This window comes from Chrysemys picta, chromosome 3, assembly GCF_011386835.1.
Source record: "Chrysemys picta bellii isolate R12L10 chromosome 3, ASM1138683v2, whole genome shotgun sequence".
Classification (NCBI taxonomy): domain Eukaryota; kingdom Metazoa; phylum Chordata; order Testudines; family Emydidae; genus Chrysemys; species Chrysemys picta.
The window spans coordinates 87,156,886-87,171,102 of record NC_088793.1 but is presented as its reverse complement, the minus strand read 5'-3'; the positions used below and the strand labels follow the sequence as shown (position 1 = coordinate 87,171,102).

At 40.7% G+C, this 14,217-nt stretch overlaps 1 protein-coding gene across 1 annotated transcript in view; it reads left to right on the top strand.

The window, feature by feature from the left end:
- LAMA4 (laminin subunit alpha 4) overlaps positions 1-14,217 on the top strand; it is a 130,570-nt gene that overhangs the window by 60,781 nt on the left and 55,572 nt on the right. Inside the window, exons 6-9 of the mRNA XM_008164946.4 lie at positions 4,669-4,755; positions 6,064-6,215; positions 6,415-6,525; positions 10,647-10,758. Coding sequence (XP_008163168.2) covers positions 4,669-4,755; positions 6,064-6,215; positions 6,415-6,525; positions 10,647-10,758 — 462 coding nt within the window. The remainder of the gene's footprint in view (positions 1-4,668; positions 4,756-6,063; positions 6,216-6,414; positions 6,526-10,646; positions 10,759-14,217) is intronic.

The following is a 14,217-nucleotide window of genomic DNA, read 5'->3' as shown; positions in this document are numbered from 1 at the left end:
CCATTTCTCCAATTTGTCCAGATCATTTTGAATTATGACCCTGTCCTCCAAAGTAGTTGCCATCCCTCCCAGTTTGGTATCATCCGCAAACTTAATAAGTGTACTTTCTATGCCAATATCTAAGTCGTTGATGAAGATATTGAACAGAGCCGGTCCCAAAACAGACCCCTGCGGAACCCCACTCGTTACGCCTTTCCAGCAGGATTGGGAACCATTAATAACAACTCTCTGAGTACGGTTATCCAGCCAGTTATGCACCCACCTTATAGTAGCCCCATCTAATTTGTATTTGCCTAGTTTATCGATAAGAATATCATGCGAGACCGTATCAAATGCCTTACTAAAGTCTAGGTATACCACATCCACCGCTTCACCCTTATCCACAAGGCTCGTTATTCTATCAAAGAAAGCTATCAGATTGGTTTGACATGATTTGTTCTTCACAAATCCATGCTGGCTGTTCCCTATCACCTTACCACCTTCCAAGTGTTTGCAGATGATTTCCTTAATTACTTGCTCCATTATCTTCCCTGGCACAGAAGTTAAACTAACTGGTCTGTAGTTACCTGGGTTGTTTTTATTTCCCTTTTTATAGATGGGCACTATATTTGCCCTTTTCCAGTCTTCTGGAATCTCTCCCGTCTCCCATGACTTTCCAAAGATAATAGCTAGAGGCTCAGATACCTCCTCTATTAGCTCCTTGAGTATTCTAGGATGCATTTCATCAGGCCCGGGTGACTTGCAGGCATCTAACTTTTCTAAGTGATTTTTAACTTGTTCTTTTTTTATTTTATCCGCTAAACCTACCCCCTTCCCATTAGCATTCACTATGTTAGGCATTGCTTCAGACTTCTCGGTGAAGACCGAAACAAAGAAGTCATTAAGCATCTCTGCCATTTCCAAGTTTCCTGTTACTGTTTCTCCCTCTTCACTAAGCAGTGGGCCTACCCTGTCTTTGGTCTTCCTCTTGCTTCTAATGTATTGATAAAAAGTCTTCTTGTTTCCTTTTATTCCTGTAGCTAGTTTGAGCTCATTTTGGGCCTTTGCCTTTCTAATCTTGCCCCTGCATTCCTGTGTTGTTTGCCTATATTCCTCCTTTGTAATCTGTCCTAGTTTCCATTTTTTATATGACTCCTTTTTATTTTTTAGATCGTGCAAGATCTCATGGTTAAGCCAAGATGGTCTTTTGCCACATTTTCTATTTTTCCTAACCAGCGGAATAGCTTGCTTTTGGGCCCTTAATAGTGTCCCTTTGAAAAACTGCCAACTCTCCTCAGTTGTTTTTCCCCTCAGTCTTGATTCCCATGGGACCTTACCTATCAGCTCTCTGAGCTTCCCAAAATCTGCCTTCCTGAAATCCATTGTCTCTATTTTGCTGTTCTCCCTTCTACCCTTCGTTAGAATTGCAAACTCTATGATTTCATGATCACTTTCACCCAGGCTGCCTTCTACTTTCACATTCTCAACGAGTTCCTCCCTATTTGTTAAAATCAAGTCTAGAACAGCTTCCCCCCTAGTAGCTTTTTCCACCTTCTGAAATAAAAAGTTGTCTCCAATGCAGTCCAAGAATTTGTTGGATAGTCTGTGCCCCGTGCTTTCGTACTAGTGTGAGATTAGAATTTGGCCTATTCTGTTCTCAGCTGTAACTGTTATGGGGCTGCAGACATTGTGAGATTTTCTTTAACCTATGTAATCTTTGTTTCTGCCAGCTACTGGGTCTCTATTACTTGGACTTTATACTTCCAGGCACATAAACATAGTCCATCATAGAACTGGAAGGGATCTCAAGAGGTCACCTAGTCCAGTCCCCTGCACTCAAGGCAGGACTAAGTATTATCTAGACCATCCTTGACAGGTGTGTGTCCAACCTGCTCTTAAAAATCCCCAATGATGGAGATTCCACCACCTCCCTAGGCAATTTATTCCAGTGCTTTACCACTCTGACAGTTAGGAAGTTTTTCCTAATGTCCAACCTAAAACGCCCTTGCTGCAATTTAACCCATTGCTTCTTGTCCTATTTTCAGAGGTTAAGAAGTACAATTTTTCTCCCTCCTCCTTGTAACAACCTTTTATGTACTTGAAAACTGTTATTATGTCCCCCCTCAGTCTTCTCTTCTCCAGACTAAACAAACCCAATTTTTTCAATCTTCCCTCATAGGTCATGTTTTCTAGACCTTTAATCATTTTTGTTGCTCTTCCCTGGACTTTCTCCAAGTTGTCCACATCTTTCCTGAAATGTGGCGCCCAGAACTGGACACAGTACTCCAGTTGAGGCCTAATCAGCGCGGAGTAGAGCGGAAGAATTACTTCTCGTGTCTTGCTTAAAATACTCCTGCTAATACATCCCAGAATGATGTTTGCTTTTTTTGCAACAGCGTTACACTGTTGACTCATATTTAGCTTATGATCCACTATGACCCCCAGATCCCTTTCTGCAGTACTCCTTTCTAGGCAGTCATTTCCCATTTTGTATGTGTGCAACTGATTGTTCCTTCCTAAGTGGAGCACTTTGCATTTGTCCTTATTGAATTTCATCCTGTTTACTTCAGACCATTTCTCCAGTTTGTCCAGATCATTTTGAATTTTAATCCTATCCTCAAAAGCACTTGCAACCCCTCCCAGTTTGGTATCGTCCACAAACTTTATAAGTATACTCTCTATGCCATTATCTAAATCACTGCTGAAGATATTGAACAGAACCGGACCCAGAACCGATCCCTGCGGGACCCCACTCTTTAATTTAACTTTAATTATGCCTTCCAGCGTGACTGTGAACCACTGATAACTACTCTCTGGGAACAATTTTCCAACCAGTTATGCACCCACCTTATAGTAGCTCAATCTAGGTTGTATTTCCCCAGTTTGTTTATGAGAAGGTCATGTGAGACAGTATCAAAAGCCTTACTAAAGTCAGGATATTACCACATCTACCGCTTCCACACTATCCACAAGGCTTGTTACCCTGTCAAAGAAAGCTATCAGGTTGGTTTGACATGATTTGTTCTTGACAAATCCATGCTGACTGTTACTTATCACCTTATTATCTTCTAGGTGTTTTCAAATTGATTGCTTAATTATTTGCTCCATTATCTTTCCGGGTACAGAAGTTAAGCTGACTGTTCTGTAATTCCCCAGGTTGTCCTTATTTCCTTTTTTTATAGATGGGCATTATATTTGCCCTTTTCCAGTCTTCTGGAATGTCTCCCGTCTTCCATGACTTTTCAAAGATAATTGCTAATGGCTCAGATATCTTCTCAGCCAGCTCCTTGAGTATTCTAGAATGCATTTCATCAGGCCCTGGTCATTTGAAGACATCTAACTTGTCTAAGTAATTTTTGACTTGTTCTTTCCCTATTTTAGACTCTGATCCTATCTCATTTTTACTGGCATTCACTATTTTAGACGTCCAATCGCCACCAACCTTCTTGGTGAAAACGGAAAAAAAGAAGTCATTAAGCACCTCTGTCGTTTGCACATTTTCTTGTTATTGTCTTTCATTGAGTAACAGGCCTACTCTGTCCTTGGTCTTCCTCTTGCTTCTAATACATTTGTAGAATGTTTTCTTGTTTCCTTTTATGTTCCTAGCTAGTTTGATCTCGTTTTGTGCCTTGGCTTTTCTAATTTTGTCCCTACATACTTGTGTTACTTGTTTATATTCATCCTTTGTAATTTGACCGAGTTTCCACTTTTTGTAGGACTCTTTTCTGAGTTTTAGATCATTGAAGATCTCCTGGGTAAGCCAGGGTGGTCTCTTGCCATACTTCATATCTTTCCTATGCAGTGGGATAGTTTGCTCTTGTTCCCTTAATAATATCTCTGAAAAACTGCCAACTGTCTTCAATTGTTTTTCCCCTTAGACTTGCTTCCCATGGGATTTTACCTACCAGCTCCCTGAGTTTGCTAAATTCTGCCTTCTTGAAATCCATTGTCTTTATTGTGCTGTTCTCTCTCCTACCATTCCTTAGAATCATGAACTCTACCATTTCATGATCACTTTCACACAAGTTACCTTCCACTTTCAAATTCTCAACCAGTTCTTCCCTATTTGTCAAAATCAAATCTATAACAGCCTCCCCCCAGTAGCTTTCTCCACCTTCTGAAATAAAAAAAATGTCTCCAATAAATTCCAAGAACTTGTTGAATGATCTGTGCCCTGCTGTGTTATTTTCCCAACAGATTTCTGGGTAGTTGAAGTCCCCCATCACCACCAAGTCCTGTGCTTTTGATGATTTTGTTAGTTATTTTAAAAAAGCCTCATCCACATCATGTTTACTGCTAATATACTACAAAAATTTTCCTCAAAACTTCTTGAATAGTCACAGTAGGATATAAATATGAGGACTATTTAAATCACAGAAAGCCATGTATGGGCTACAGTGAAATAGAAGTAGAACTAGGCCCTTGCGGGGTCCTAGAGCCAAGCCAAAATGTCTACTCCACAATTAAACAGCCCCTGAGCCCGAGCCCCACGAACCCAAGTCAGTGGGCACGGGCCAGCTATGGGTTTTTAATTGCAGTGTAGACATACCCTGAGCACTATTGTAATACAAACAGTGATTTAGTAAGTGCAGGAGTAGGGAGTGGCTCAGATATCTTCTCAGTCAACTCCTTGAGTATTCTAGAATGCACACTTTGAAAATGATTCTACAAATCTCCTTTTTTCCACAGAGTGCAATTGCAGAGGAGGACCCTGTGACAGTCTAACTGGAGAATGTCTAGGAGAGGGCCCTACAGGCACGGATTGCCCAACAATCAGTAAGAATAACAGCAAGGCATCCAATAAAAATAATGGAATAACCTTACTGTATTTAGTAGCCTGTAAATACATATTAAGGTTTGATCCTGCAAGATGCTGAGCACTCTGGCCCGGATCCAACAAAACACTTAAGCCTGTACTTAGCTTTAAGTGTGTGTAGTGTCCAGTGCTTAAAGTTAAACACAGGCTTAATTGTTTTGCTGGACTGGGGGGAGATTGCTCAGCACCTTACAAGCCCTTAGAGAGAGACCCTGAAGCACTATGAATGACTCAGAAGGCTGAGTCTGTGGGCCCTCAGGCACAATGTCTTCTACTCAGGGCAGTACCTAAAAATAAGTTTGCCCAGTTCCTCAGAGGGAATTAGGTACTTTACTTTCTTTCCAATCAATGGGAGTTAGGTGCCTAAATACCTTGGAGCATATGGGCCTCTGGCCCTAAAAGTTATCATCTAAAAACACAGGAAATGCAAAACTTTTGGTTCCAGCAGCAATATTTCCTCAGCTGCCTTGAACATTAATTCCTATGTATGTCAGTATATAATGGTCTCCATTGCAAAATCAGTATTCAGCAAGAGATACCATAACGAAGTTTCTGAGATATTGCAGGTATCTCCTATTCAAAATGCAGAGGGGACACTCAGGTGTCTCCAGTACCACAGTGTTGTCACTGTGGTTAAATGCTGACCTTATTAATGGCAGTATAACCTTTTTTGTTGTAAACAGAATGTGTAACACAGCCAAGAGAAAGTTGCTGTTGGAACCTTTTGTTTTATAGGTAGCCCTCTCGTTAACCATAATTCGGATATACTAGTACTGTGCCTTTAAGAATTGACTTCCTAACTGAACTGTCAATCGAGTTCAGCTTCTGCAGATGACTGCCAGTCACTGAACAAAGAATACATTCCACTATAACTGCAAATATGTTTCTGTGTTATAACAATTGTGTGAACTCACTTTTTGGCCCTGATTTCTTGCTCTGTAAGCCACAAGCATTGCTGAGTCCCTACGGCATAGCCAGGAAATGCCTCTTATTACCCCTCCCACTGGTTACCAGGCAGCCTTGACAGGCTCCCAAACTAGTTTCATCTGGCTGTCCTCAGCTGGAAGTGTGGTGGTTAAACTGTGGGACCTTGAAAGTGGGTGGATTAAAATGAAGAAAAATGGGTTTCCTAAGGGCTCCATTAATAACTAAGAGAAGAATCCCCTGTGGTACGAAGGGCACAAAGTAAACTTTAAGAAGAAGAGTGTTTTCCATTTAACTGAAACTGAAGTTAAAAGAAAAATGACCATATCTTATTTTATTGTCAGGTTGTGATAAATGCATTTGGGATTTGACTGATGACATCCGATTAGCAATTCTCTCTAATGATGAAAGCAAATCAATTTTGCTGAGCATTTCCAGTGGTGTTGCTGCTCACAGACACTTGAATGAACTCAACTCCACTGTTTCCTTCCTCAAGGTACAGATTGCCCTATTTGGATGGGCTTCATTTTTTAGTTTAGTATTAACCTACAAATTAATGCTCCATCCATAAGCATTTCAAACCCTTTTCAGCATAGTTGAATTCCTGTGCTGCCCATACCATACTCATTATAGAGAAATTTGTTTTCAGCTATGTTGAATTAACACTATTTTTAAAAAAATCTCTTTTCATACAGATGAAACTGTCAGCAAAAGAAAATCATTCTGTACTTAGGAAGATCCACATCGATAATTCTGAGACTGAAACGGCCAATCTCCTCTTAGAAATAGAGACACTTGAAGAACAGGTTTGTCTGCAGTTCCCATTATGAACTCCTGATGGAGTAGGTGAACCAATGTGAGCCTACGATTTGTCCAATTATGGCAAAAGGGTTTCAAGAAAGGAACTTTAAAGGGCCTCAGTAGATTGTTTTATTTTTGAAACAAAGAAGGATGCTTCTTGGAACTGGAAATGGAAATAACCTCTCCAGTCTGTCTCCCTGAAAACACAGGATATAGGGCCTGATCTGAAGCTCATTGAAGTTAATAGGCTTCAGAAAACTTTCGATCTGGCTCATTGTCCTCCACATATTGCCCATAGTCCCTCACAGAGGCCACATTTACTAAACTGGCACCACTTTTGATCTGAGGTAGACATGCTGAACTTCCATTTCAAATTCTGTTTTATAATTGAGCAAAGTAATCAAGATTAAAGTAATTCTGGTGTACTTTCTGATATTTTACATAGATGATCTTATAAAATTCAAATTAGCACTGATTAGATACTTCAAAGCATGTTTCAAAACTGCCAGTTAAAAATGGCTTCTCAGGTACCTGCTGAGAAAGGCACCTGATCAGCACTCAAGATATGTTTTGACACAATTATAATCATACATATTTTATCTATGTTCAATTGCAAAACCATTAAATTAGTGTTACATTCCATCACTTCAAGGGGCACACTTACTGCAGCCTAACAGAGTACTAACATGAAATCTCCTAATAGAACAGCTGGGGCTCAAAATACTTTCTCTTTTTTAAAAATAGTCATTAACAGACATCCTTCATAATTTCAGTGATATCACCATATTTTCACTGAGAGCAGAATACAATTAGAGTTCATGGCACAGTTCCAGAGTCTGTGCTTCACTTCTTAATTCTGTCAGGCAAGTAAAAAATGTTTTTTATTACACTCAAGCACAGAAGTAAGCAGAGGACAACACAGAGGCAGGAAGAAAGAGAGGGAGTAAGGAGGTGGGAGATCAGTACTTACTTAATGGAAGGCCCCTACAGGACTAAATTTACTGTTATTTGTGTTCCTCTGCACTTTGCAAAAGGACCAGCTGATTCAACCAATTCACCTTCACCTATTACTGTGAAATCACTCAGTGTGTCTAAATATCCCCCTCCGTGGTTTGAAAGTAGCTTGATTGAGGCTTTAGGTTTTGTGGGCATCTTTAGTGTATCTGGATAATAGGATTTCCCATCATCTTCACTGGTACTTCACTGGATTTGTTTTGAGGTCATTGGATTTCAGCATCCCCTGAGTCTTTAAGTGATTTAATTTACTTGTGGGCTTTCTCCATTGGGGCCTCTCCTTTGTGAGGAGTCTCCTACATCAGAACTTGTGATTGCTAGTGAAGAGAGAAGATCAAGATCCACAGTAGAGATAGCAGCATAGTAATTCCTCCATATACATCACTTTTCTGCTCTTTTCAAAGCACTAAAAAGGAAATCAGGGTAGGAGCCTTTGTTAGTTTTAATGGGTTTTGCAAGGGTGTACTGTGTCTTCCATTCAAAGTTTTGCAAGTGTACTTCATAATGTCTAAGTGATGGCTGGGTTTCTGGTTTAAACCCTCCAAACAGAACAGAACCACAAAATGTATGTGAGGTTTTAGTACAATAAATGTGATTTATAGTGACCTAGTATGATGCAATTCTGGTAAAGTAGCTTAAAGGCTCTGTCCTGCAGAATTTGGCTGGGAATTTGGAGAATATAATTTAACTCCTGTAGGTTACTTTGGAAATCCTACCCAAAGTCTGCATGAAGTCAATGGGATTCGTGGGTTCAGCAACAGCATCCTTAGTTTACACTGTAATACTGATTGATTTTAGAGGAAATGCTGCTTCCCTTCTGAAAGAGATCACTGCTATTCTCATTCTGATTGTAGTCTCGGCTTGTACCATTGTAATTCTTAGCGTATGCATATATAAAACCGTAATTGGCTAAGAAGAATTTGGGGGTTATTAAAGAAGGACAACTATTTAAATGCAAATGCATGAATGGCTATTGCCTTAAAATAAACAACAATTAGCAGCAAAATAAAACAAAACAGCAGAAACCCTGAAGATAATAAATCTGTATAGTGACCCATATAGTGTTCTTCCTTCAAAGGCAAAGTAAATAATCTATAAAAAATTTAAACTCTTACTATGAACCCAACTATTTATTTCATTCAGATAAAAATACCTTCCTGCTCTATTTCCCAGGATTGCTCCTGGTTCTGCCCCCACTGAAGCCAGGCTCCATCCCATTGTCTAAACTGATACCCATTTTTTCTTTCCAAGCTTATTTTCAGCCTTCTATCTGGTTTAAAGCGCCACCTGGTGCTCTCGCAAGTGAAAACACCTATTTGCAAGATAATGTGGCTATGTTAGTACTAGCCACAGCTGATCAATCAGAGCAGCTAGAATTACAGAATAGGGTAATAACAATTATTAATAATTACAGGACAGAGAAATGAAAGTTGTTTTTTCAACCAAACTCATCATTTACCCAGGAAAACTGATTTCCCAGGAGCTACAAGTCTTCAAAAATATTGGGAGGGGGATTCAAAGTCCAAACCTGAACCCAGATCCTAATTTTCCTGTGAGAATTAATTCTATTACAAGCCAAAGCATACCTCTGAATCTAAGCACGTTGATACCATCCATCATGAGATGTTGATTAGCATACAAGACCTAGCAGCAATAGACAACATAGCAATAGGCTCGGTTCTTTTATTTTCTATCCTGAGACCTCCCTACGGAAATCAAATCTAAGGACAACTGAAGTCAATAAGTTTCTTAGGAACCATGATGATTATACAACAGTAAATCTTAATATCCCCTCTGCCCTCAATCTTAAACCAATGCTTCTCTGGAAAGCCAGTTTTGAGGACCCCAAGAAGTTGTGACGGTGGCAGGAGAGTGTTATTTAGAGAGCAGTCCCAAATGTAACAGATGACTGTGGCTCTGCTGGGGGGAGCTTATTGGCTACCTACTGGCTGTCTGAGTTTTAGAGGAAGGGACTCATAGAAGATATGGGTTGGAAGAGACCTCAGGAGGTCATTTAGTCCAACCCCCTGCTCAAAGCAGGACCAACCTCAACTAAATCATCCCAGCCAGGGCTTTGTCAAGCCGGGCCGTAAAAACCTCTAAGGATGGCGATTCCATCACTTCCCTAGGTAACCCTTTCCAGTGCTTCACCACCCTCCTAGTGAAATAGTTTTTCGTAATATCCAATCTAGATCTCCCCCACTGCAACTTGAGACCATTGCTCCTTGTTCTGTCATCTTCCACCACTGAGAACAGCCTAGCTCGATCCTTTTTGGAACCCCCTTCAGATAGTTGAAGGCTGCTATCAAATCCCCCCTCACTCTTCTCTTCTGCAGACTAAATAAGCCCAGTTCCCTCAGCCTCTCCTCGTAAGTCATGTGCCCTAGCCCCCTAATAATTTTCATTGCCCTCCACCGGACTCTCTCCAATTTGTCCACATTCTTTCTGTAGTGGGGGCCCCAAAACTGGACGCATTACTCCAGATGTGGCCTCACCAGTGCCGAATAGAGGGGAATAATCACTTCCCTCGATCTGCTGGCAATGCTCCTACTAATGCAGCCCAATATGCCGTTGGCCTTCTTGGCAACCAGCGTGCACTGTTGACTCATATCCAGCTTCTCATCCACTGGAGGAGAGGCTGAGAGGATTGGGAGTCCTCCCGCGAACAAAATCTCTCTATAGGAGAGACAGATTCCTAAAACTGGCCTTGAGTCTCACATTAGACTTTTGTCCGTACACTTACGTTATTTGGGAAACAAACATCTGACAAAATCAGGCAGTGTTGATGGGTGCCTAGGAACAGGCCCCTTGAGACTCAGCAGAATGTTTTATGGGAGTCTTATGAACATACATAATTTATGACCATTTGATTGCAGTAGATGATGGAGAAATATGGGCTAGATATTAATCTCTTATTCTGCAATTCTCAAAATACCAAAAAGGCAGCCCTTCATGTCAAGCACCTTTTTTAAATATAATTTTATATTCTGAAGGGACCTACACAATACTTTCATCGGGAAGAGGCAAAAATTATGTTTATACTGCACACCCGCACACATGCATGTGGATTTTAAAAAATGACTAATCTTGTGCTCGCATGGCTTATTGAAAGGGAAATCAAGCATCAAGCAAAGGCCTACTGATACAGAAGGAAACCATGGCGACCATTAACCACGCTACTCAACTTGTGCAGCAACTCGGTGATATGAGGGACAACATCCAAGGTAAATAGAATTGTTCTGGTTCAGTTTAGTGTCAAGAATATATCAATAAAATCTCCACTGAGAAATGTCACAGGAGTACTGTTATAAAACCATCAGACATCAGGTTTTAACAGCATATGAAGCCAGGATGAAAATTTGTCTCTCTCAACAAGCTATTGTGACCAGTGTGTCAGGTATCCTCCATTATAGCATGCTGCGCTTCTTTTCTCTCCCTCCTGACATCTCCCTCAGGAAGTTAAATCTCAGGTCAAGTACATATGAAATCAATTATTTTGTGAAACATTAAAAGATTATACAGACTGTAGTTTGTATGTATGTTTGTTTGTATGTATGTATGGTTGGTTGGTTGTTTTTTATCTCGATTAAACAGAGTGGATGCCCATATATTATAGAGACCGAGGCTATATAACTAGCTTAGTAGACAGAGACAAACAAAAGCTTTCCCATGTTGACCCATTACAGAGAATTGTAGTTCTTTATCATGGCAGCACTAAAGTAGAATATATCTGTCCCTAGAATCAATTTCTATATGGAAAGATGGTTGTGATTTTTAGAAGAATTGTGTCAATAAAATAACAAAATATTTAAAACCAAGGGTGAAATCCCAGCCCCACTCGCAGTGGGAGTTTTGTCATTAACCTCAATGGAGCCAGGATTTCACCCCATTTTATAAATCTATTTTTTTTTCATCATGGTTTTTCTTTGCTTCTGATTTGGGGAGACAGCATGGTCTAGTGGATTGAATATGAAACTGGACATCCTAAATTCGAATCCCACCTCTGCCACTGATTTAATGTGTAGTCTTTGGTTAGTCATTCAACTTTATTGGACAGACTCTTTGTTCTGTTAGGGAAACTATGACATTTTCTTTCAGTGCATATCTGCCACAAAGGTGGCAGATAAAGCCAGTGGAGGAATTCAACCTGGCAAGGAGAGCCCTTGGATGACCTAGAGACACCATAACGGTTACTACACCCTTGCCTACACTCTCAGAGCCTATGTAGGGAGTGTAACCAGAGCATCATTGCAATCCAGTAATCCTTGGTTACCATGACAGCTCTTGGAAGCCACTGGCAGTCAGTGCAGATTCTGCTGTAAACTCCATCAGGAGACAGTGCTAGCTCTGAGCCAGCTGGGGATTGGGAAGCCACAAAGGTGGCTTAAAACCATCTTTGATGCCTTCCCCTCTGTTCTTGTGTTGAATTCAGCTTGGCCAAAGCAGAAAATCTGGCTTATTTTGTGTCTATTTCTTTGTTTTCAAAATGGTGTTATGACAGAGAGTCTGGGGACATGCCCACAAGTAGGGTGACCAGATGTCCCGATTTTATAGGGACAGTCCCGATTTTTGGGTCTTTTTCTTATATAGGCTCCTATTACCCCTCCTCCATGTCACAATTTTTTACATTTGCTGTCTGGTCACCCTACCCACAAGTCGTATTTCCTGACAAAAGAACAGTTGTAGATTAGCCACTGGGCCAACGGGACCCATGCCCAGGGGCCTCGGCCAACTGGGGAGCCCTGGAAAAATGGGCCCCCCTGCACCCTAACCTACTCCACCCATCCGGCGCTCCTGCTTGGGAACAGGGGAAGCCCTCAAAGCCCCAATGCCATTTCCCTGGTAGGAGCACTGAGGGGGGCGGGAGGGGACTGCAGGCAGAAGGGGTGGGGAGGGGCCCCCCACTTGCTCTGGCCCAGGGTGCAACAAAAGGGTAATCCACCTCTGCAAAAGAAATAATTGCTTGGAGGGCTTGAACCAGAGGGGTAACTGAAACTAGATCCAACCAGCCAAGGTGGCATGTGAAAAGTGACATCTATGCTAAGTTTTTAAGCCTTTGAAAGACAGGTGTTAATCATTGTTAAAGGATCTCTGTGTCTTCATGGTCCATCTCTTAGAGAAAGTGGAGAGTCCAAATCCTTTTATGTGTGTACATAGCTGGAGAAAAGTGTTTTGGAAAACAGGGGTTATCCGCCCTAGCTCCACGGGGGCTTGATAAAGAGGTTGGGTGAGGAAGAAAGACTCATCTCTAGACATCAGCACAAAGCTGGCAAGCAGACCAGAGTGGTCAGAGACAGAGGATTACTTTTAGCTCTTTGCTTTTCTTTTTCTTCTCTGAAATTAAGTGGAGAATGCCTCATCTAGTTTAGCTGATGAGAAATGTAAATCTAGATTATATTAAGCAAAGTTTCTTTTAGTTTAGCTCCATTTTCTCTCATTTTTTAATAAATCTTAGTTTTGTTAAGATTCCTGTCATATGAGTAATTTCATGCAGGCATCTCCGAAGGGAAAAGAATACTATAACCTCTAAAGCTCATTCAAGGGGACAGACAGAGGTTTCCACTCCAAGCCAGTTGTTGTCATCAGGCTGTGGAGTTTTCAATTTAGTTTGGATACAGATATTGCATTTCTGCAAAGGAACTTAGATTTTTGTCTTTCTTTCTCCTTTCTTCCAAAGAAAACATTGCCTTTAGTGAATAAAAGTACAGGTTTGTAACCTGACTGACTACTGCAAAGTGTCATAAGCTGTTACTGTGATACTGTTTCACATCGGGCAAAGAATATAACAAGCTTAAGGTCTCCCAAAACTAGCAGAGTGCAACAAGGGGACTCTTCATATTAAAATGTTGTGACAAGCTGTCATCTACTGTCTTGGAGTCCAACTCATCTGTGAACTGACTGTCTAGAGATGCAGATAACACTTCTAAAATCTATCTTTGTGTATTACTATTGCAATAACAGCATTCTCACCAGCAACATATATACCAAAATATACACACTTTACAACGAGCAAATAGGCCATTTTATACTTTCCCAGATGAAGAAATAACTTTTTGATTTAGGGACTAAGAGACTGTTTGCATTTTCAAGAGTTTTTATTATCAGTAATAGGGACAAGTGACAACAGTGAGCATCTTCCCAAGCACAACTGCACTGAAGAAAGATACTCCAGTCAGAGATTATTATCTCTATTCCAGAATATTGATGGCACCTTCCTATCACATGGACACATAAAACTGAAATTGAACCAACTGCAGCTCCTCCTTTTGTATCTACAAGAAGCAATAAAAAACAAATGAAATATACTTGAAAGTTTCCCTGTTTCCTGTGCCATAAAGGCCCAAGCTCTATCTTACAGCACATTTACGTTATTCAAGCATTGACAGACCAAAACGGAAAATTGCATGTGATACCAATATGTAAACACTGATTTAACCTGACCTTTGAACATCCCCTTTCCAGTCAGGGTCGGTATAGATCAATACTTGGGTGGAGGACATTTATGCAAAATCTCTGTGCTATGGGAAGTAGTTTAGATGATGCAATAGGGGACATTCTTCCCTCTATACCAGTACTGAATGGGTGCCTGAAATTTTGAGGGGTATTCTAAAGTAGGAAGTGCCCTTCTTCACATGAAACCTAAAACTGAGATCCTGACGAGTTGTGGGTATTAGAAGTTCCAT